Raw genomic sequence first — 26,173 nt, 5'->3', positions numbered from 1 at the left:
TACCGACAAACCAACAATTATGGAAATAATAAAATTTAATTTAATTTATAAGCCGCACGCACGGGTAATTAGTAACTTTTCACCACTCTAAAAATTTGCTTTTTTAAGTGTATTGTGTATGTTGCCACTTTTTGTGAATTTTGACCAGATATGTTTTATCAGAACTTTTTTTTTAAACAGTATGTTTTTATTTTATTCAATAGAGGATAACCATCAGAAATTGTGGTGTTGCGATTAGGGGTTACATTTCTTTTATTGTTAACAGTAAAATACAATAAAAGAATAAATTACGATGGTAAAATTAATAACAATAAACACAAATTTACTAAGTTTATATTATATTTATGTATTCAATCCTGACTCCTGGAGGAAAGAGAAAATGTTTAGAATTCGAAGTTCTGGTAGTAAGTTTTTGAACGTGTCGCCGATATATACTTAAATATATCAAAATATTAACGGCGAAACTTGTATGTTAAAATACGAATTACAAACTATATCCTTATTATATAATATATATTGTATATGATATGCATTTTAAACAGACGACGATATTATTTTGTTTACGCTGTCGTCGAACACTAAGGCTCCTACCACCCACACGTGACACGAAAAACGATTATCGAGCTTAAGTTCATAATACAAGTATGTCAAAATCGTGTGATATAATACAAGCGCAAAATCTCGATCGATTTCTTAGAGGAGAAAAAACGGACCTACACAGACCGACGGTCGGAATTTCAATGTGCAGTCGTGAACAAAGCGACGCTGATAACTGTTCGTAATATCCTTTGTGTGAATATTACTCTCTGCTTGTCGTGGAATAATAATAATAAAAAAAATAATCCATCGTTGGGATGCTATTGCGGAATACTTGGACACTGACACTTGACAGTAGTCTTTGTATATGCATGTGTTTGTGTGGATGACACCATTTATGTTAGTGAGCGTTAATAGGGAAATAGTAAAAGCTGTATAAACTGTATATGTTCTGAAGAAAATATAAATGATACTTCGTATCCACTGATGTTATTGGCAATTAACGCCGTCACAAAACTATTAATTTTCTCGTGTCCGAACAAATCCCGGGATTTTAGTGAGTTACATAGGTTAAGTAGATATAAATAAGAGATATATTTCTAATTAAATGATCATGTTCTTTAGCTAAAATGTATATTATTTAATAACATAATGGAAATATTTAATGTCGAAAGAGACGTCTAATACGATCGTTGATGGAGAAATTATTTTTAAAATACTTGCAATACTCGCTGAAAATATACAATTTATTAATTTAATTAAAAATACAACCTCATTTAACTAAACTACTTGTTTCGATTTTATATAAATAATGTTTGATCATCATTAATTTTATAATGGTTATAGATTTAGGGCGAGGAATTCACCTTGGATACCTATAATAATTTATTGTAATCTCTGATTTGGCACCTATATACTATCCTTCGCTTTCTAATGATATACGTAGAATGTCAAGTTAACCCCTACAACGAAGTCGATATTTTAATCGCATCTACTCGACAACCACAATACTCCATACTAATACTAATGTGTAGTACTATGTAACTGGATGACCACTTACTGTAATGATATCTATCGTATACAAGATCGAATTTCCAGGTTGTTTTAATAAAAAAAACAGTTTGTGTTATACTACCCTTAACACAATAATAAACATAAAACACTATAGAGTAGTTACTATATACATTATACACATAATAATTGATTTACATGTATATTTTATTGTAACTGCAAATTTACCACACTACATGTATCGTATAGGTTTCAAGAAAATCAAAATAGCTAACAGTTAACAGTAAAAATAGTGATGATACTTATTTGAAAAAAGTTAAATTGGTACTATGGCCACAGAAATATAACTCTGAAATAGTGAAAACGTATAAGAATACATAATAATTTCAAAAAATCTGCGTTTGAATAAATCATAAATTAATATTACTCCATGGAATAAACACACTATTTTAAGATAAAATGGCTGGAGGGTGATCGAATACTTGATTAAACGCTTGTATACCAAACGAATTTGTTTGATTTTCAACAAGGTACATATTATAATAATTTCACAAAATATACTTTCTACGAATTCATAAACACTTATGATAGGTATTATTATTATTATTATTATTACTTATACACATGTTAATGATTATTATTTTACTTATAATATGCTTCACTTTGTGTTAATAATAGTTTAACAAAATCGTATCGCCCATTCTATAGAATGAACGGATTGCTTCATTTAGTGTTTTCGTTTTAGATGTGTATTTGAAAATGCCTCTGAGGAAATAATCATATTCTTGCGTTCTATTAGTAGAAACAATTACCACTAAGTTTCAAAGGTCCTTATCGCCTAGAAGCATTAACCACTATCAAATTATTTCAACCACATTTTTTTGCTTCATACAAATAGAATTTCGAAGGATACTTGCCGAGAGCAGTGTTTGTTTCATCGCAAATAAAGTATAGTTTACGGCGAAAGTTCAAAAGTTATTTGTCTTACTTTTTTCTAAAACACATAATTCTTTATTTAGAAATCTATTACAACTTGAACAATACATTTAATTTATACAATATTATACAGCACAAAAATATTGAAGAGACCTCTCAGTTGAAATACGTCGTCAAGAAATGGTAATTAAATTTTATTTACACACTTTTACTTTACTTGTCCTGTTTAAACATTATATTATCATGCAGCTGTTCATTTATCAATATCCCATACACTCTCTATCCTGACTTGGTTATCTATATTATAAATATTATATAATATAATCACATGTGCGTAGTAAACAATACAGCCCTAAGAGGGTTGATGGTTGATTTGATCTACTGCAGTAGTTTCTTATTTTTTTTCCTCCCGCCCGCAGCGCATCTCCTGAGTAGGACTTCCCGTGAAATAGACGGCAATCGACGACTAATCACTTTTGCAGTTTCCCAGTCATCGTCAGGTTCGTTCCCGAAACAGATTGCGGTGTTGGCCATTTTTCAAGGCTGGAGGGTTAAATGTGTATTGTGAACATGGTCGTGCAAAATTTAAACCTAGCAGGCAATAGTAAATAATATATTTTTTCCTCACGATTTCGTTATAATAGTAACGCTACTATGTATTGTATACATTATGTGTTCTTTTAGTTTTCACGAAACGTTAAAAATAATCGTGTTACACTTTACATAATAATACATATAGCATAGGTAGTTACAGACTTACAACATTTAAACTTTTGTTTATTTTTTTTTTTTTTGAATCTCTGCGTGCAAAAAAATCACGAAAAATATTCTGATAAACTATTTTACGTTACTGTGAAATACGGTACAATATTTACATCGTCACTGTTGCAGCAGTACAATGGTTCTGGTCCTGTGAACAAATATAATCCATAATAATTCCAAATTATTAAATTTCCAACGTCTGTATTTTATGTTTTAAACAGTTTTCAGTTATTAGACCGATTTGTTTTAAAACAAGTAACATCGTTTGATCTGATTGCTGTAGCAGCGATAAATCTAAACGCAATATAAAAAATTAAATCGTATTCCTCCGTTGACTGAATTAATTATTTCCATTTAATTACGATATTTCCGTGTACATCAAAAACCACCTTGTTCTGCTGATATTATTATTTATTCGCGACCAACATGTACATTATAATATATACATAATATTTCTAATTGTATACATTTTCCCTTTAATGTTTAATTTTACCGTCGCTCGGTAAAACAATTACTCATCAGTATATACAATATACATATACTATTATAATAAAATATCATAATACATTAAAATGTCTTACTGCGTATACTATATATTATAATGCAACAGCGACCTGCGTATATTTACTCAGATTATCACATTTTTATGAAAACCCGTTTTAAAGATTTTTTTCTAATTATAGTTGTTGTTATTTTTGATTCGGTGTAATTTGAGATCGTTCAAAAATTGCAAAATATTTCGTTTATCATACGAAATATAAATTAGATTACCTACATCATACCTTAAAAGTTTATTAAAATACATTAATTAAATAATATAACATGATATAATATTATATATTTATGGGAAAACTTTATCGTAAATATATATTATTATATAAATAAGTGAAATTCATAACTCGATACAACCCAAAAAGTCTACTCAACATTACTTAAGAGTATGAACTGTACAAATTTCAGACCCATTGTGAAAAAAAACGTGAAAAGTACATTATAAAACTTGTAGTGAAATTATGTTTTGTTCATAAGCAAGTATGTTGTATAAATTCAATAAAATTGTTATAAGTAGCTGAAATGATTTTACATGATATAATAATACTCCATTGTACGCAAGATAAAATTTAAAATCGAAAAGTTACAGAAATTCGCATCTATAAATATTAAGTATCACATTATTTCAGCAACGACGAATAGTGGAAATATAGCCGTATAATAAATCAACAAAACACCACAAAGCATACATACTATTTATTGATTTTAATATATACCATGCATAGTTATTCCTTTATTATAATTTAATAATGTATTTATCGGAATTCTGATTTTTGGTATTCTTTAATGCTTAGGTTTTTATATACCATTAATAGAGTATCATTTATGAATAAGAGAATAAAAGATAAATAAATCCTATCCAATATCATTTCTATTAAATAAAAACTATCTATTTTTTTCTAGTTAATTGTCGAGCAGATAAGTATATATATATAATTTTATTTTATTTTTTTGAAAATGTTGGGTCTAAATTTAAATTATACCAGTAGTTTTTGAGTTATTAAAATAGATTTAGCAAGGATAAAATTGCAAGACTCTTGAGAATAATTAAAAATTCCTAAAATTGGAATTGCAATAAATGTACTATAAAAAAATGAGGTCGGACATACTTGGTGATTTACTCTGTGTATGATTGTGTGTAGATAATTTAAACTAACGTGAATACACTATCCGTGACAATACCTTGTATATTTATAGAAACAAAAAAACCTAAGCAAGTGTACGGTATCTATGTCTGTAGGTACTATATTATGTACGGCATATCAACCATAATAGTTTATTGTTTATTATAAAAGTAATGACAAATAATATGATAGTCGAACGTATCATTATAAATTAATACTTTCAAAAACAATATGATATTACATTACATTTTATTCACTCTATATTTATACGTCCATATCTTCTCTTGCGTTTTAAACATACAATGCGCGTCTATTTACTTAGTGCTTAAAAATACATTATATATTACTTAATTATATATTATCCTGTGGTAATAGTATGTTATACATTATAATTGATAAAAATTGGTCAGGTATGCTTCGTACGTGGTACAGTCATTCAAAATATGCAGCATATAAACCTATCAGAATAATGTAAATATCTTTTGTTATAAACTGATTAACGTTGTCAATTTCCCTTGAATTTGGCTGTATGAAAAATAAAAAAAAACCTAACAATAATTAAACAGTTCAACTTTTACGCTAATAACCACAACAGTCTCGTTCTTGTATAAAATGAAAATGTATAAAAGTAATGTTATTATTCGTCATATTTATTCGTCAATCATTTTATGGTACGTAATAATTTTAAACTTTCCGATTTGACAAGCTTGTTTTTCCGTTGTCGCATTTCACCGTTTTCCTGTACCTACATAATGCACTGAAGTCGTGTGCGAATTCGTTACCCGACAAATGAAACGACTTATGACACCAAGTGCTAGGATAAACAAAACATATTAAACATTTGTGTTCAACACGATATACGCATATTTTTGGATCCCGTTTTCCGTTCAACTGTACTGGAATTATAGATTTTTTGGTAGATGTTTAACACATTTAAACATACTTTCTGTAGCTACCAAATTAGTATCAATCACATAACAATAATATACACTAAAGTGTAGCCCACCGTCGAATGGTGTTCAAATAATAATATCGACGTCAAATTAAACAATACAGGAATTTACTAGGTATATAATTAAAGGTTTATTTAATAAAACACTGTATAATGAATATATTATTACAATTTACGAGATGCTCTGACTAAATCTATATGACGCTCTGTTAAAAAAAACTAAAAGATGCTCTGTGTAGACACGCTAGTCGTTTGCTCACTCTCGACTTTCCTCGACTGACCGAGGATTACATTTAACCTAACCTTATGATTGGATACCGATGATGTTAATTCGAGTAGAATGATTATATTATGCTAACTATTAAAAATTTTCGTTGAAGGCAGTTATTGTTCATTCATTTTACTCTACAAAAAAAAAAAAAAAACCACTAAAGTTGTTTAGTTATAAGTGTTACAATGTAACATATTTAAATAATGAATTATTATTGTAATTTATTTACTAAAATAACCTAATCGAAACAAATGTCATACTATACTAATTTTTAACTTACTTAAACTATAACTCTTAAAAATAGAAACAAAAGATTAGGTTAGCAACAAGTCAATCTTATCTCTTGATGCCCAAATAACTTGTATTTTAAAAAAATTGTTTGGAAAATAGCTCTGGATTTCACACGGTTAGTTTCGATTTTTTTTTTTTTGTCATAAGTGCTCCGACATTCGAATGCACTTTGATACTTTTTATTTTCCGGGTACCTATATATCATTATAATATATACACATTATTTGATTATTTGTTACATCGTTGAAACATCTTAAAACGTATACATATATTTATGTTGTCAACCAATATAATAATATAGATGCCCCGGGTAATAACGCTATGTAACTAATATGTATTTATTTATGACATAAACCATAGTTATGGTTCGTTCTCGACGGATTTTTTTTTTTATACCTTTTATTATTTAGTAAAATAACGTAAATTATTGCATTTTATTTATTTTGTTTCATAACTTACTATAATATATTATAATACTATATTCATACAGGTATAATTCGTAAATACTGAAAACTATATTATACGCTCAACTTTAGTAATGTAATAAAATGTTAGATATTGTATTAAATTATAATCCACTATAACAGTGGCTAACTTTTGTGCTTGTTGGTACTAGAGATATTTACTAAGTATCTATCCACTGACTATTATATGCAGGTAAGATAATACGTACTATTATTACGTATAATCGAATTAAAATACTCAGTTGCTCAGTTGTAATGAATTCAATAATTTTTGTTCAGTCATAGTGTTACCATCTCACGTCATATCAAATTTGCTTATTTTTTACAGTTCGTAAATCCAAAAAAAAAAAAAACATTACATTATTTAACAGTTTATATAAAAACAAATTTGTATGCATTTATTTTATTTAAGTTTTCTATAGTTGCTGCGGTGTGTAAAGCCAGCTAAAAAGGGTTTCTATAAAATTCAACAGTTTAAAAACAGTCAAACAGTAACTCGTTAGTCGCTATACAGTAGTCTATATTATTTTAAACTTTAAGTTTAACGTTAATTGGTGATTTCGAAATAGTAATGCGTCTATGCATATTATATTATATTATATATACGTATATTATATAACTATTGTCCTGTGGGAGGTAAATTAATAAAATACCACCGTGAGTAACCCGAGATAATGGAATCGAGAATCGAATTTCGGCAAAACTCTATCAATGGTGTTATGTTTTATGGGTAAATAGGGTAATAGGAATAAAAAAAAAATTGCCAAGTTTCGTAAGACTTAACTGAATTTTTAATGTATAAAACTAACTTACTAAAACGATCATACAGTTATTTTAATATTTTCGTTCTTTATACAGGACCTTTAATGTCTTTATCTGATCTTCTCAACTCTTCCTTGGAGTTCTTAAAGGCCTCTTTCCCTTTGGAAAACTCCATTTGTAAATATTTGAACTAATCTGTCGAAAACGCGAAAATTTGCAAGTAATTTTGAAGTTGAAAAATCATAAAATGTTTTGTGTTTATAACTAAAGATTGAAAATACAACACTAAGTTTTCCATAGGTTTTTCTTTAAATAGCTATAGAGAAAACTCGAAGCATCATTATAGGAAAAATTTTATGTGCGTTTGAATTTTAAATTTTTACGAAATCGCGTAATGATAACGATTTATCCTCAAACGATTTTAAATATTTGTTATTATCCAAAAAGTATAAGTCGTAGATACTTGAAAATTTCACCAGTTATTAAGATTGGTATTTTCTTTGTATGATTTAATTTTCAAAATATTTTGACTTTTTTTGAGCTATTTATAAACAACTGAGATTTTCAATTTTTCCGAAAAATTTTTTTTGAAGTGTGGATAAAATTTTTTTGGCAGAGTCAAAATACTTGAAAATTTTATACAAAGTTCCTCATATGTTATTCTTATAGTAATTAAAAAATTATAAGAATACATAGGCACAATTTTTTTTTTATTAGCATTTGAAGTTCAAATTTTGACGAAAATTCGTCAAAGTCATGAATATTTGCAAATTATTTTGTAGGTATAGTTCATAAAAAAATTGCATAAGTAGCTAAGAGTTGAAAATTTAATACAAGATTTTTCATAAGTTTAGTTTACAATAATTATAAAAGAACTTAAATTTTAGTGTATTGAGGCCATTAATAAAAACCACCTTTTTCACCAACCACTGGAAATTATATCCTAGACTGACAAATCATCTTCGTTCAGAATCGTCTTTCGTATACAATGATAACTATCATTGGATTAAAATTTAACACTTCTAAAATATATAATAAAGATCCTCACGGCACCTAATGTACAGCAGAGCGGTACCCACTTACCCGCTTTTTTTATAACTATTTTTATTAGAAGAATTTTATCAAAATTTATTAATACTAACTAAATTTAAATAATTAGTACTATTGATTTGAAACCAGTCACTTATAATAAAGGTAGAGAAATCTATTAAATAATTAAAATTAATAAAATAATTTAAAATAGTTTAAATTTTTTGTAATTTTTAATAGGAAAATATAAGGTCGGTTTTTAGATGTTTTTTGTGTTTTTGATACTTTTTTTTAAGAAAAAAATTTAATAAAAAAAAAAAAAAGTGTCCTCAAATTCCCCATATACTACTATTAAGAGTTATTTATCAGATGCTTTTAAAGATAAGACAACGGCTTCAAGTTTACAAATACAATTGCATTTCATTAAGGTAGTCAGGTGAATGTACTTAAAATAAATTGTTTACAAGGACAGTTGTTAACTATAGATGAAACACAAAAAATTAATTTGAGAGGTATACATAAGGAGATAATACATGTTTTTGTTATTGAACAATAATTTTTCTATACTGATGAAATGTATCTTATGTAGCCATGTAGGTAGTAATATTTATTGAATAATCAAATAAAAGTTTGTTATTAAAGTGTTCGTGAAAAATAAACATGCAAATAAAAAATATAAAACATAGAATCTGATAAAAATAATTTTCTTATATGACATTATGATATGCATATGTTCCAAACGTCAATGGTCAGTTAGTTACGACCATAAGCATAAATAGACATTAAAAGGAAATAAAAACGAAAAATTCCTTTTCGCCGCGGTCTTTTCGAAAACGTTATTTGCCGCCGCCACCACGCCGTTTCGTAATCGATATGTTTTTTCTGACGTGAGTTCTAAAGTTTCCCGATATTTTTTCCGCTCTTCTCCGTACGCGTTAGATGTCCTTACAATGTAATGAAAACTAATTAAAAACATTTTCGTTTCTTGAAATACGTTTTGAAAGTATATTAAAAATATTATTTTGCTGTATGGGAAGTCACCGTCTGTTATAATGCCTTTAGTGCGTATTTTATAAATCTAATAATTGTGGTTGTCGTCTGCTACAATGCAATGATATAAAAGGTCACGAATCTTGATCTTGAATCATCTTTTGGCATTTTTAAATCGTTGAAGGTTTCTTGCGTCATTTCATTTTCACACTATAGATTGTTGTCACAGTCTGTTATTTTTGCAAGGGATTTATGCAACCACACTTTTATCAACATTTTAAATGCTTTAAAATATTTAAAATATTTAAAATAGGTAATAATATATTGTTCGAAATACTGTATTTTTATAAGGATTACTGGCTTATAACAAATAATATCCCATACATGGTTACGATACACAAATATATTAATATTATTTTGTTATTTAACTCGTATTATAAAATATTTATACATAGGTATGAATACAAATTACTGTGGTTCCTGCATAATTGATGTAAGTATATTATCTTCCTTCCTATATTATATTATATTATTATATTATTTCGTAGTAAACGCGATCGCGGTAATGAGTACGACCGCCGACAACGTTTCCTTCGGGTTTTTTTATTTTTATTCATTCAGTTAGGTTAGCTTTTAGGTAGGTGCTTTTGCTTAGATTTTCGCGTATAATTACGTTGATGTTTCATTCACCGTCTAGTATTTATTAACCAATGTACCTACAATACTGTATTTGGTTCAATAAATTGTATTATATCGTTGTATATGTATTTATATTGTTATGTTTTTGTAGGTAGCTTAATCTTTAGTTCGATATAAAAATCTGTGATGTGATTACTAGACTTATTACGATATTATTTTTAAAGTCGTGTCTCTGACCTTGGGTACTCACTTAAAGCGAGTTACGTGGCTGCTAGTTATATTATAATGTTTTTCCAATAATTTGTAACTGAAAACAATAATGTTTCGTATTTTTTTTTTTAGATTGAAGACTGTGATCCTTTGATAATTAAAAAAAAAATAATAACAAAAACAAAATGAAATTCATATGTTTCATGATTATTATTTTATCGTGTATATCATTAAGTTTAGGAAATACTAAGTTTATAGAATATATAAAAATTATTATTATATTTCTTTTTTTATTCACCACAGAACAGATCAATATTTAACCAAAAACAGCAAAAAGATATTAAAATTAAATTAGATGAAAAAAACCAAGCAGTGATGGCTGGCGCCATGGCAATGGAAAAATTATATAATGCTCTGAAGACCAATTTTAAACCGGACAACCCAACACATGCAAATAGTGGGAAGATCAAGTCCTCCTATAATACAAATAATATTTCTATTAATTTAACTATTAATAATAATAATTATTATTATAATACCACAACCGAGAAGAATATTTAAACCAAAATATGGAGGTAACAATGAGACAACGGGGTCTTTACTCAGAAACTAAACAGGACAAGTCAAAATAATCGCTGCTTATTGAGTCACGCCAAGCCACGAATCATTGATTCTCATTATTCACACATTATACTTAAAAACTTTCATATAGTGAGTTGTGAAGACTAGTAGAATATAGTTTACATACTTACCATACCTCCATATTTTGGTTTAAATATTCTCCTCGGTTGTGGTACTATAATTATAATAATTATTAATAATAGTAAGATTTGTATTGTGGGTATTAGAAATATTATTGATATTGTAGGATGACTTGATCTTCCCAATATTTGCATGTGTTGGGTTGTCCGGTTTAAAATGGGTCTTCAGAGCATTATATAATTTTTCCACTGCCAGGGCTCCAGCCATCACTGCTTGGTTTTTTTCATCTAATTCAATTTTAGTATCTTTTTGCTGTTTTTGGTTAAATATTGATCTGTTCTGTGGTGAATAAAAAAAATAAATATAATAATAATTTTTGACGTTATGCCGGCCGTGAACTTGTTGATGAGATCCAGAACCCAAACCGGCTGGTCGGTTGGCACCATGTGACCAGCATCTCTTACCAACAGCACGGTCAGCGGACCGGATGTTGTCGCTTAACCGGCCACGACAGTTTCGTTTCCGTCTTCAAATTCATTTTTCCGTTGGAGAACGCGCCAAATGGTACGCATCGCACTATTCCTAAATCGTTCCGCATCTGTCCACTCGAGCGCCTGGGCCATACGCATGTTACCCAGGTGATTAAACTTGATGCCAAGCTGCACGCTGTATAACAGAAACCCGGTACTGGTCGGAATCCAACAGATTGGCCAACCACGGGGCCACTGATTGCACTTAGCAAGTTCTGTTGGACCACCGTCGTATTTTTGTTCAACCGCCGTGAGCCCACGTGCAACGCGGCCTTCACGGACGTGTTTTCCACGAAATCCATCCAATCATTGGACGACGGTGGTTTCCGGTCCAACAACAACACGTTGTAGTAGTATTGCATTCCGGTCAGGTTCTTAAACAGCGTCGGGTACTGATATAATCTGCCGTTCAACATCTCGTCGTACGTTCGGAAAGCTTCCTTGAAGTCACCAGCTAGGATCTGAGCTCGAACCGTACTCTCATATTGTTCGAATCTCCGCTTTCCGTTTTCTGTAACCGTTTGAAACAACGTTAATTTACTATGTTAATATATTAATTATTATCGACATTATACCTATTGTAATATATTTTCATATTTCCCTCAATTATTATATTGGATATTATCAGTAGTTATTTATTATTTAAACAAAGCTAAACACGAGCACATTATTATAGATAGGCACCTACTGTTATTTTTTTCAATTATTTAATTTAAGTATTTTAATTGTTCGATAATTAAATAAAATAAAACTTTTCGACAGCGTATAAGTATTTATTATAACTGTCGTTATTTTTTCCCCCCTGGCCAGTATTATAATATTATTATTTAATGAGAACATTTTAGACGGTAAAATAACATAATATAAAGTTACCGTCAATCAATCCGTATTTAGTTAATTGCCCTTTGTCCCTTGTCACTTTATTTTTTATTTCTATTGCTCTTTTTATTTTCTTGGTTAACCATATATGTGAACTGACGCATACTCATAGTTATATAGTATGTGAATATATCACACACAACTTGAGACTTATGCTCAGTACAAGGGAACTTCGTTAATTTGTTCTGAAGTTAAAGTACATATAATACAGGAAAAATATTACCTCAAGACAGTCCTGATTCAATTTACCAGTTAAAACATAGGAAAAATTGCAATAATTTAACAAATAATTCACTAAATCAATAGTAGATTGTAAACTTATTCTTAATCCTTTTGCAGTTGTTTTTGTCAAAAATTCATTTTTCCTAATAAATCCGTTGTTCAGGTTAGAGTCCCATGCGTGATTCATTCAGCCATATTAATGACCTATTCAAAATCTGTTAATTACAAAAGACATACTTTATGAATCGCAATTTATTATAGATATAGGTACCTGTTGGTGTTAACATACATTAATTATACTTAGATTTACATCGACAACACATATGAGACCAAATATAAAATTAAATGATTTTATAAATAGTTATATTACCTTAATAGAGTTAAATCCAATATACATTAAATGTTAATGGTATATGTAAAATCTAAACAAATGAACATTGAGACATATACATCTAACAATATTAAATTATTAGGCAAAACAATATCTTTTTAATTTTTTAACATGTACATGGTTAATTAAAATAGATTACCAACCCTGTTAATATCACATAAATATACACAGCACTTAGGCATTGTCTATTTATTAAGTATCAAAATACAAAACTATTTAAGTATTTAAATGCTAGTATAAGGCAAGTACTAAACCTTATAAGTTATAAACAAAAAACAAATTTTGCATTACAACTTACAAAGTTACAAATGACAAATGTTTTTGATAATTCCTTTTTTAGTTTTATACATTTATACATGACAAAATAGATCTATTTCATCATGTATTTATATATTACATACATTTATTATATTATATACATTTATATTTTATACATATATATTCTATTTATACTTTAATAGTTTTATTATCATCGTTTTTTTTATTTGTTTTTACATCGTTCATACATTCATGCATATCGCACATATTATATACACTGCAACTGCTACAAATACTACTACTTATCGCCTCGTTAAGAACTTTGCATTCATTTGATATGGGTCATAACGACAATATTATATTATAATATAGTATGCGTGTATGTATACTCCGTTACTCGGTCAGGCGTAATTGTGTGCGAACGTGAAGAATTAATTTATTCCATTTGGCATTCCTCGTGTCATGATATAATATTATTATATTATACACGTATAGTGAGTGTATTTACGACAAAAGTCGCAGCTTTAATAAATTCACACTGTGCACGATACTACAATATGTATTTAATATTATAATAATACTGCAGCAACGGAAAGGTAGTCATTGTTTTGAACGAATATTTCCGTACATGTATATATATATATATATTTATTATAGTGTTGTAATAATGTTCATAATATTATTATCGCGTTGTATAATGTCGAAACTTTCGCGTAATCGTAATATATGTAACACAATATAAGGTAATATATTTCCATAAAATTTAAAATAACCTTCCTTTGAAAAATAAACACGCCAAGCGATGGACAATAATGTTGTTACGCGAAGTAGTAAAATAAAAATAATAATAAACATAAAAATAATCATTAATTAGGATTGGGACCAACGTGTAAGATCTACAATTTTGTAATAATCAGTGTAGTGATCGCTGTGCAGGACACTGCGACTACGTACCAATTATTATTTAAACGACGTAGCATGTTCCTTGGTTGAGCTTGAGTTGTTATGAGAAAGGTATATGTTTGTAAATTAAAACACTTGTTGTTTTAATTGAAATAAAATAAATGTTTTATTAAGTTTGAACAATAAAATAATAAATAATGACATAAAACAAAATTAAAATAGCTTACTGCTATGTAAAATTACTAGTACTGGGGATTGACCGTAAACTCGCGGCGATGTAGCTGTGACAAAGTCCACGACGAGCAATAGTCTTACACTGGAGTTAACTACCTTCTGAATAATACTAAGTCCTCTTCTCGTATTTATATGAGTTCTCAATGACGTACAGAGGACTAGTATTATTAATCGTTTTAATTAGATATGATTTAGAGTGGTATTATATTACCATGGTAATTTACATAATTATTTAATCTAACATGTTGTTTCCGCTGAATGTGGCTAAAACTTCCTATTTGTGGAAAATACGTATCTCTGGTGATCTTTGGCCTATATAAGTATAACCAGGTGTTTCCGCTGAGTTAATGCTAATCAATCGACGGAAAGAACATGTTTTTCTGATCTCCGGCGTATTGCTTACAATGTAGGTGTATTACTTAAATTAATACACATTTTCTACATGATTTAATAATATAACATAAATAATTTTTTTTTTCTTTTTTTAATTTAAATATATTTTGATTTAAGAAGAAAGTAATAAAAAACGTCTTATTTAAACTGATAAGGTTAACCTGACGTTATACTATAAGAGCATGTGAAAAACGTCAAAAAAAACACATGCAATGACGGTGGACTAATAAATGAATAAATGATATCATTTCTTACCACCATGAAAAAATTTTATTAAGCCCCTCAAGGGTTAATAAACCAAAACCCAAAATACCACAGGCAGAAACAGAAAATGCCGCCATCGGTGAAGCAAGACCTGCAGTACCAACGGCCGCAGCTGTAGAAGCTCCTGCCGCCAAACATGCCACACCTACTCCAACTTCATAGGCGCCAACAATTTTGCGTGCCTGTTCTGAAGTGATACCGGTTAGTGCACGACGAGATATGAAGTGAGTATAATTACGATACGACAAGTCATGAGAACGTTCCCGACGTTTATGAGAAATCTTATAAATGCGATCATGAATCGCAACAAATTCCTTAGCGTCTGATTTGTCCTTTCTTCTATGAACTTTAACGGTGGAAGTGAGGCGCATAAAGTGGATCTTATTACCATCATTATCAAATATATGATGGGGTTTGTAGCGCAACTTTTGATGACATCTCAGATCACAAGGTCTTATGAAGGAACAAAAGATTTTTAAAGATTTACGAACATTCAACATAAACTTTGTCTGGTTGAAACAAGTATTGTCAGACACGCTATCAGGCAGGAAATCTGAGTCTAACGTATCAACATCTATTTCAGGGTGGTAATCCACGTAGGATCCATTAAAATACTGAGATGCACTAATACTATCAACTAAAGAATATTGTGATAAACAGACTACGGAAAACAAAATAATTAATTTCGTATACATAGTATTTGATATTAATTACAATTAAATATCAAATCAACAAGTCAGCAGGGTTCCGTCGCAACGATCAACGCTAGGTTAGTTTTGCCAAAACCAAAAAAAAAAAAAAAATAAACAAGTATGGTTCTACAAGTCAAGCGATTAATCAATGCTAAAATAGTCCGATCAGCCAGTTCCAAGAGTCTCGTTCTGATTTTTCAAAAAATCAGCAAAAGATCCGTCGCAGAGAACGTCACCGATTTAGCACAGCCAAAACCTATAAAAAAAAATGAATAAACCAGTATGGTAAAGCAATTCCGGAGAAGTTCAGTGCTAATCTAAATTCAATCAGCCAATCCAAGAAACTTAAAAATAGCGTAGGCAAACAATACGAATCATGAACGTTGTCCTCACTGATCAACTCAGATGTGTAGACCGTTCTCACGAAACAGTATTGCTAATCGTAAGTTAAGATAAACTAAGCTGTAACTTCACTGATCAACTCAGATGTGTGTATACCTACTTAGCAGCCAAGGATACAAAACATATACAATTCGGGGGGGGGGGGGTCTTTTGGCTGTTTCCCGAGCAATTAACCGTTTCGTATAGAACAGAAAATGTTTAATTCCGTCCTAACGTCCTGGGGAGATTTAACTCTTTGCTTACTTCACCGTTCCAAAATTCCTAATAAAAAAACAGTAGAGCTACTGACGCGTACGTTCACTCTCACCTATACCCAATCTCTATGTAGGGTGTTAAGGACTTACGGGTACGCACAGTATAGGCACGAAGATTGGGAAACCTTCACCTGGTAAAAAAGATTATTTATATTTAGGGTGGTCCTCGACACACTCCAATGTATTATTTTGAGTTTATTTTATTTTTTACCATTTCCTTTGGACCTTGTCTCATCGAACTTAATTGTGCTTGCAAGTACTGCACAGAGTGTGATGTCCCAAATATAGTCCTAAGATGTGCCTTAAGTTCCTCCCAAGATGTAATTTCCCTGTATATAACCGCTTCAAAAGCTTTACCTTTCAACTGAATAAGTACTACGTCTAGAATGTCAGATTTAATTGTGTCGGGAATTTTTGAAAATACGAAATCGCATCGGGCAATGAATGATGCTAGATCAGTCTCATTTCCGTCTGTAAATTCCGGAATAAATCTCAAAGCTGTAATAAAATCTAAGTGACTTGCCATATTTATTATCTCCCCTCTAAATGTTCGGTTAAGGTCTATTAAATCACTCGTCTACTCCTTGGTACTTTCGGTATTCAACGTTAAACCAGAATCTACTGATACCGGTGCTATTAAGGCTGGGTCCGTTTCACTTGAACCTTTACTCCTTAAGTACATTTACTGAGTATAACCCTCAATCTCTTCCTACAGATTTGACAGTATAAGATAATAAAAATAACTTACACTTTGCTCATCTTTGTTTCGGAAGGTGAAAAACTGCGCGCCTGTATACGCTTTGCTGCCGAGGTTGCGCTGCTCCGTTAACTTGGTTCCTTGAGCTGCCTTGCTGGCTGAAAAGACGGCGTCCTTGAACTGCACTGTTCTGACTGCTGATCCGGTTTGATAACTCTTGCTGTCCCGTAGAACGTGGTTCGTCGGTGGGTCTCAAGTTACTTAAAATATTGGTATAATTATATTTCGCTTGATTGAGATGACCCCACACCTGACACCAAATTTGTGTAGTGATCGCTGTGCAAGACACTGCGACTTTTTAATTTAAAAAAAATAAATGTTTTATTAAGTTTTAACAATAAAATAATAAATAATGACATAAAACAAAGTTAAAATAGCTTACTGCTATGTAAAATTACAAGTTTTGAGAATTGACCGTAAACTCGTGGCGATGTGGCTGTGACAAAGTCCACGACGAGCAATAGTCTTACACTGGAGTTAACTACCTTCTGAATAATACTAAGTCCTCTTCTCGTATTTATATGAGTTCTCAATGACGTACAGAGGACTAGTATTATTAATCGTTTTAATTAGATATGATTTAGAGTGGTGTTATATTATCACAGACCGACGATCGGAATTTCAATGTGCAGTCGTGAATAAATCAACGCTGATAACTGTTCGTAATATCTTTTGTGTGAATATTACTCTCTGCTTGTCGTGGAATAATAAAAATAAAAAAAATAATCCATCGTTGGGATGCTATTGCGGAATACTTGGACACTGACACTTGACAGTAGTCTATGTATATGTATGTATTTGTGTGAATGACACCATTTATGTTAGTTAGCGTTAATAAGGAAATAGTTAAAGCTGTATAAACTGTATAATATGTTCTTAAGGAAATATAAATGATACTTCGTATCCACTGATGTTTTTGGCAATTAACGCCGTCACAAAACTATTAATTTTTTCGTGTCCGAACAAAGCCCGGGAATTTTAGTAAGTTACATAGGCTAAGTCGATATAAATAAGAGATATATTTCTGATTAAATGATCATGTTCTTTAGCTAAAATGTATATTTAATTACATAATGGAAATATTTAATGTCGAAAGAGCAGGGGCGGCTCGTCAGGGGAGACTTTGAGACTGAGCCTCCCCCTTAAAAAAACCCAGTTACTTGTAAATAATAATTAATTAAAATAATAATGCATTAAAATATTTTTATTTGAATTGAAAATATAATATTATATAATTTATATCGTTTTCTTTGTTTATTATTATAAATTGAAAGCAACCAAGTCTAAAACCTTTAAATAGTTATTTTAATAGAAATGCTATTTTAGTTTTATCGATGACGGTGACGGTCGCCGTTACAGTGAAACTGCCGCCCGACAGTTTCAATCATAACATGTAAAATGTTACGGCCGGTTTGATGGAGGGCCGGAGGGGGCAGGGAGAATAAGCTGCGTATTATAGACTCTATTGAGACTGGGTTCACGACAATAATTGCCGTACAGCGCGCCGTTCTTAGTCGCTGTCATAATTTAATGCATTTTTATGATTTAATAACTATAACACGTTTACTTCAGGGTTTTATACTATCTTCTATTTGATATTTGTTATATTTCTAATTATTTTAAAAATGCAAAAAGACAATATAATAGACATATTATTAACTAGTGGTTTTAATACTTTAATTTACGAACAAAAAAATCAAATTAAACTTAAAAATATTAACTAAATATGTAATACTAAAATATTATTAGATTTTCAATAACAGGGTTTTTCTTTTTCGTTGTTGTACGTAGTTTATGTTAAAAAATTTTAAGTCTCCCCAGAATATTAACTCACGAGCCGCTACTGCGAAAGAGACATCTAGTTTGGAGTTAATTGTTATCATCATACATTCTGTATTTTGTTTATTATATTATATTTTTTTATTACTTATTGTTTTATAAACTCATGTACGAACTTAAGTTAGTTTTTGGTTTATTTCTTTTGCCATAAACTAGCTTAGGTAGGAGTTAAGCTCAATACTTCCCTATAGCATTTCGTTATTTTATTGTTTATTTAGTATCGTAAAAGGTTCTTATTGAATTTAATTCAGTTTGTTCTATTTCGATATTATTTTAATAAACTTCATTGGGATTAGGTTATTTATTACTTTGATATAATATTTAATTATTTTATCTTGTTTAGTATTTAGTAAGTTTTTTTTTGTGTTTGAACTTAAATTAGTTTTCGGTTTATTTGTTATTGTGTTATGTTCTGAGTCTTCCGGTAGTTGTTTGGTTGCCAGTTCAGCTCTTTACTCTTTTATTATATTGTTTTGTTTAATAGTCCTATCCATCTCTATTTCGGGTTCTCTTCCAAGTCGTCAAAATGGCTGACCTAGAGCGCCTTTCGCGGAACAAGCAACGCGCTTCTGTTCGACGCGACGCTGCCGCCAGTCAGATCTCAGGCCTCAACGGATAGCTCATCCAGGTCGAAATTTCTAATAGCCCCAGATGATTTGGAAGGATATTGGTCTAAATTTATTCTAGAGAATGACACTATGTTAGAGGCCATGATCGAGTTAGGCACAGATAATGAGTTTTCTAATAACGTTGAGCTAGAGGTGCGTAATACTTTGATCAACGCAAAGTCGTTAGCGCAACAATTTCGTACCAGCTCCGGTAGTGTGGCAGCCAGTGAGGTCAGCCATCCTAAAAAACATTCCGTTGATCAGGATGCTCCCGAGGTGGAACCAGTGTTGAACCCGTCAGCTCGGTTGGGTCCACGTATTTCCAGTCTTGCTCCACCTGGGTCTCACATCCGGTTACCGGAAATTCCGTTGCCCACGTTCGACGGGCGTCTTCAAAACTGGCCCAATTTTAGGGATAGTTTCATTACTCTGGTAGATCAGAAAGCTCATCTATCGAACATTGAAAAATTCTACTATTTGTTAGGTTGCTTGCAGCCAGGTCCCACTGATGTAGTGAAAGGCATCACGGTTTCCGATGCTACATACGGCCTAGCTTGGTCGGCTCTGGTGAACCGTTATGATAAACCTCGGCAATTAGCTACCACGTTAGTGTCTGAGATGCTCAGTGCTGCATGTCACCAACAGGAGTCTCTGATCGCCCTAATTTCGTTTTTAAACAAGTTCGGTGAAAATATAGCGTTGCTAAGGTCATTGAACATCCCAGATCTGGGTTCCTTCTTGTTATTCGCAATCGGTGTTCGGTGTTTACTCTCAACTAGTCACCGCCGTATTCGAACAAGACAATACTTTAGACTTTCCTACGGTCGATGTGTTGTTAGTCTTCATCAAAAATCGTGTCGAGGTGTTGGAGAATGCTGATACAACCATGACTCAATCGGTTAGTAAACCTCAGTATAAAATTCAAAGTGGTAGACCCAAGTTTGGGAATGATAAAATGGCCACCTCTAGCTTGAAACCTCCTCGTAGTTCTTCTGGTCCACCAGTTGCATTAGTGGCTCATAAAACCTCTACAGAACCTCACAAGTGTGAACAATGTAGCGGTATTCATATATTGTCGGCATGTCCTAAGTTTAAGGAGCTATCCATTGATGACAGATACACCTTAGTAAGCAGTCATCGGTTATGCCTGATATGTTTTGCCAACAGTCGTTGGGCCAATAAGTGCAAGTCTTCGTGCTCCCTTTGCCATGGTCGTCACAATCAATTACTACATCGGGACAATTCGCATGCCAAGGTCAATCCGGTCAAGCAGCCGGCCGTCTCTCTCGTTGGTACATTAGGTTCCAGATCGGTTCTGTTGGGTACCGCGTCTGTCAACGTTCGTGACATAACAGGTTGTCTACGCCCAGTTCGGGCTTTAATTGACCCAGCTTCACAGATAAGCATTATGACGTCCGCTTGTGTCAAACGATTAGGGCTTCATCTCAAGAAGTGGACAGATCCTTCTAGGCCCAATTGATCAGGGTTATTTTTCCGCGTAGCCACAGTCGTTAGTTGTTTCGTTACTCACTACCTCGATTGAAACCGTGATGGAGAGATTCTAGCAAGTAGAAGAACCAGACGAAGTCCCGTCGTCCTTTACTGAAGAAGGGAAGTGTGAGGAGATATTTTCTGAAGAAACATATCGTGACAGTGCAGGTAGATTCGTTGTTCCCCTTACATTTTGAGCTCCACCCTCTCCGTCTATGTTCAAAGGTTCCCGCCAGTTGGCATTATTTCGTTTCGAGCGACTTGAGAGGAAGTTATCCAAGGACAAAGACTTGTACGATGTTTATAAGCAATTTATGCAGGAGTATGAAGAAATGGGACATATGTCTTTGACCAAGGCTCCTGGTGTATACTTTATACCTCATCATGCGGTCCAAAAATACGACGGAGAATAATTAAAGTTACGAGTGGTGTTTGATGCGTCAGCTCGACCTATGTCAAATACCTCTCTTAATGAGGTGTTGTATGTAGGTCCAAAGCTCTAACAAGATATCGTAGATATCCTACTTCGTTTCCGCATTCATCGCATTGTATTTACAGCCGACATCCGCAAGATGTATAGACAAATTCTCATGGCTCCAAAATATCGTCGATATCAACACATTTTGTGGCGAGCTTCTTCTCAGGACAAGATACATGAGTACGAATTAAACACGGTTACGTATGGTGTAGAGAGTGCTCCTTACTTGGCTCTAAGGGTGCTCAAAGAAATAGCTGTTGTCCATAGTCAACATTATCCACAAGTTCAGGCAGCTCTTATGTCTCAAACTTATATGGACGATATTTGCACTGGCGCTGATTCCATCGAATATGCTCAAACTCTCCAGTACAATCTAGTGTCCATACTTAGCCAGTTCGGCTTGGATTTGAAAAAGTGGGCCAGCAATTTGTTTGATTTGTTGAAGAATATACCAGCGGAAGATAGGGCAGCTGGCCCTCTGCCGTTCAAGGATGAAAAATCACCTCAGGTCCAGGTTCTGGGCATGAAATGGAACCCTGATGACGATTTATTCAGTTACGATGTCAGCTCGACTATGTTTGTTTCGTCTAAGCGAAGTATGTCATCGGTGGTTGCCCGGATTTATGATCCCCTTGGGTTTTTATCCCCAGTAATTTTCTATGCTAAACACTTGCTTCAACGGGTTTGGCAATCTGGCGTCTCCTGGGATGCACGTCTCCCCGTGGAGATAGAACAGGTCTGGTTGTCATTTGTAGACGAGCTCCGTCATTTGTCGTTGATCCATATACCGAGGTATGTTGGGGTCACCGAAGGATGTCAATATGATTTATGTGGTTTATCTGACGCCTCTATCAAGGGGTATGCTGCAGTTGTTTATTTTCGGGTAACGGATGGTCGTGGTAATGTTTCGTTGTCATTATTAGGTTGTAAGACAAAGTTGGCTCCTACTAAATCTATGACCATTCCTCGTCTGGAGCTGTGTGCAGCCGGGTTACTCACTCGTTGGCTTCATCGTTTATATAATATTTTGTCTTCTCGGATCCAGATCAAAAACGTTTATGCTTGGACTGACTCTTCAGTAGTACTGTCATGGTTGAACATGCCACATGTGGCTTATAAGGTTTTCGTTTCTAACAGGATCCATCAAATCCATCAATTGGTGCCGTCTGGTCGCTGGTTTCATGTCAGCTCGGACATGAACCCGGCTAACTGTGCTTCCCGGGAGTTACACCCAGAAATATTAGCCATATTCAGCCTGTATTGGGAAGGCCCTGAGTTTCTTCATCAGTCCGGTGAAGGTTGGTCATCCGATGTTCATCTAATGCCCGAGGAACAGCTTTCCGAGGTCATGGATCCGCTGTGTCATATTGTGGAAGTTACGGGGGAGCAGTCAAAATTTTACAACAGATTCTCGTCATTCAACCGAATAATTCGCACCATTATACGTTTACGTTATTTTATTCGTCGCTGTCGCGATAAATCATCAATCAAAGGTTCTTTTGATTTACAGGAATATAATGATGCACTTATGGTTGTCGTCAAACATTCTCAGGCATTATTTCTACAGCCTTTACGTCAGGAATTATTATACAATCGACCCGTTTCTTCGCGATATTTGGCGCGTCTGTCTCCGTTCATTGACAATTCAGGAATCATTCGGGTTGGTGGAAGGTTACGTCATTCCCTGCTGACAGATCGTCGCAAATTTCCTATTTTATTGTCAAAGCTTTCACACTTAGCACTTTTGATAGCTAGGCATTGGCATTTATATGCATGCCACGCAGGTCCTCGTCTCGTGTCCGCTATGATTGGTAGACAATGCTGGATCGTGGGTGAGTGTCACGTTATTCGTCGTGTGATCAGCGAATGCACGATTTGCGTGAGGTTAGCAGCTCGCAACTCACAGCCCATCATGGCCAATTTGCTGGATTTTCGAGTTCAACCAAGTCCTCTTTTTGTTCGAGTAGGCATCGACTATGCCGGGCCATTGCTCATGAAAGAAACGAGCTTGCGCAAGGCACGACAATATAAAGTCTTGTTGCGTGCCAGTATCAGATTTGAATCCAAATGGTTGATTTGAAAGAATGTTAAACTTAATAACGAAATATGTCTTTATTGCATATAAATAAAATACATGTAACAAACAAAATAAGTGGCTGAGTGTCGTGAAAGTGCTCAGTTGTTGATAGCTTTGGTACATCTGCCGTTGCTGGTCTTCGGGCTCCCTTATATATTGTGGTGCGTCTCTTGTTTACGTCGAGTTGCCGCCTTCTGGGTGAAACCAGGTGTCCTTGTAGTTGTTGTTGCAAATTCAGACCCGAATTTGAGAATGTGCAATAACATCTCAAATGCATCATTAGTGTACTGTAATTATTGGTGCGCTTACTATCCCGACACGTGTCATGGTCATAGTAGCATCAGCATTACCCTCGACAAGAGGCATAGTCATACTAACTTAGCCTTGATATCTTATAGATATCTCATAGCCCATAACAGTCTATATTGCTGTGTTTGTGTGTATGAGTGTCAAGGCCGTTCGCCTTAAACTCGTGTCTGATTTGACGACCGAAGCCTTTCTGGCGACTTTCAATCGGTTTGTAGCGCGCAGGGGATTGCCTTCGTCAGTGTATTCTGATTGTGGTACAAATTTTGTGGGTGCTTCCAAGAAGCTGTTTGATCTAGCCAATAATCCTAAAACTCAAGAACAGCTCAGTTCAACGTTCACTTGTAATTGGCAGTTTAACCCTCCGAGTGCTCCTCACTTTGGAGGACTTTGGGAGGCTGCGGTCCGTTCGACTAAGCACTTTTTAGTGCGAATTATGGGAAACCAAGTGTTGACCTTGAAGGAATTGTCAACTGTGTTATGTAGGATAGAATCTGCTCTTAATTCTAGGCCTCTTACCCCTTCGTCAAATGATCCTAATGATTTAGAGTGTCTTACACCCGGTCATTTTTTGATAGGTAGACCGTTGTGTGCGGTACCCGAAGCTAAGGTTCTTGATAGTTCGTTGAGTCTTAGATGTCGTTGGAAGCTCCTCCAGCAAATGTTTCAAACCTTCTGGTACAGATGGTCTCATGAGTATCTTAACACCTTACAGGTAAAGGGTCGTTGGGCCAAGGACCAAGATAATGTAAAGATAGGGGATTTAGTAGTTATTAAGGATAATCAGTCCTCCCCACTAGTGTGGAGGTTAGGCCGAGTTCAAGAACTCCTCCCAGGCTCAGATGGAGTAGTTCGGGTTGTCAAGTTATTTATCAATCAAGTACTTGTTACCAGACCGGTAGTTAAGTTAATTCCTCTCCCTACTGAGTAATGAGCCACTACATTTTAACTTTCCCTGTTTTATTTTATTATTATTTGTTTTTAGGTCAGTATATTAATCGTTAATTATGTATATATATACAATACTAGTTGTAAGATCTACATAAATTAGTATCCTCTTTCCATGATCCTTGCTTGTATGACAATAATTGTACTACTGTGAAGTGCTACCGCCTAGCCTCTGCTGCAGTGGGAGGTACTGGTGACTTCGCATAACCTGATGACTTACGACGGTTAGTATGTACGATTCGTATGATATATTATGTATTTATGTATTTTTTTTTTTTTTTTTGTTATTGTTTTATTTGTATTATAAGGTCATCTACTATATTCTTTTTGTAATCAATTGTATTTATGGTAACTGCTCGTTATTAATAAAAAAAAAAATTAAATGTATTCCCCCCGAAGACCAGATAAGCTCTTTCGTCATTTCAACAGCTCCAGCCTAATGGCAGCAAGGTCAGCTTCGTTCTCCAAATCAATCTGTTCCGTTCCAGTTCCAGCTCTGCCGATCACCGCTCCGTCAACATGCCGTTCAGCTCGACATTAAGTTGTGATACGCCCTGTGTATCCCAAGGGGGAGTATGTTTGTGCCCCGATTAATCGTGACCGCCCTGCTGACCCGGCAAGGTTACGTTGGTCAGACTGGGTGAGGACGCTTCCTCCTCTCCCTCTTGATCCAGATCGGACGACGGCTGGTTCGCCGTTAAGAGTTCAGTGTGTGTGTGACGTTCGTAATGTTCGTCGTCGTTTTACACACAGCTCGTGAGTGTTAGAGGTCTTAATTCCTAACCAGTGCTTTAATTTACACCTTTTGTTCATCCATCATTTTGGTGAATATATTATATAATATTTCGGCGTCATCGGCATTGATTCGACTGTGTTTTCGATCACAAGCAGCTCACATCGGTGTTCACCAGTTAGCAGTTCGCATCTTCATACTAGATACGTTCGTTCTAGTCAGCTCGACCACAAACCTCGTGGTTTTATTCAATTCCAGTAGCTCAGCTTCTTCAATTTTCCC

At 33.2% G+C, this 26,173-nt stretch overlaps 1 protein-coding gene, 1 long non-coding RNA gene and 1 pseudogene across 2 annotated transcripts; 1 reads left to right on the top strand and 2 right to left on the bottom strand.

Annotated features, from left to right (window-relative positions):
* Positions 1 to 10,716: 10,716 nt before the first annotated feature.
* Positions 10,717 to 13,050, bottom strand: LOC114130045 (venom serine carboxypeptidase-like; annotated as a pseudogene).
* Positions 13,051 to 14,550: 1,500 nt separating this feature from the next.
* On the bottom strand, positions 14,551 to 18,048 carry LOC126548914 (uncharacterized). The gene is made up of 3 exons (XR_007603032.1): positions 17,794 to 18,048; positions 17,403 to 17,705; positions 14,551 to 16,254 (listed from the first exon to the last, which is right to left on the bottom strand). It is a non-coding gene; the product is annotated as an uncharacterized LOC126548914 (long non-coding RNA).
* A 3,873-nt stretch (positions 18,049 to 21,921) lies between these two features.
* On the top strand, positions 21,922 to 23,907 carry LOC114130034 (uncharacterized). The gene has a single exon (XM_027994920.2). It carries the CDS (start codon positions 21,922 to 21,924, stop codon positions 23,905 to 23,907), a length of 1,986 nt encoding a protein of 661 aa, XP_027850721.2.
* Positions 23,908 to 26,173: the final 2,266 nt, after the last annotated feature.

This window comes from Aphis gossypii, chromosome 1 (assembly GCF_020184175.1).
Source record: "Aphis gossypii isolate Hap1 chromosome 1, ASM2018417v2, whole genome shotgun sequence".
NCBI lineage: Eukaryota > Metazoa > Arthropoda > Insecta > Hemiptera > Aphididae > Aphis > Aphis gossypii.
The sequence above is the reverse complement of the archived record's forward strand: the minus strand, read 5'-3'. Positions and strand labels throughout refer to the sequence as shown.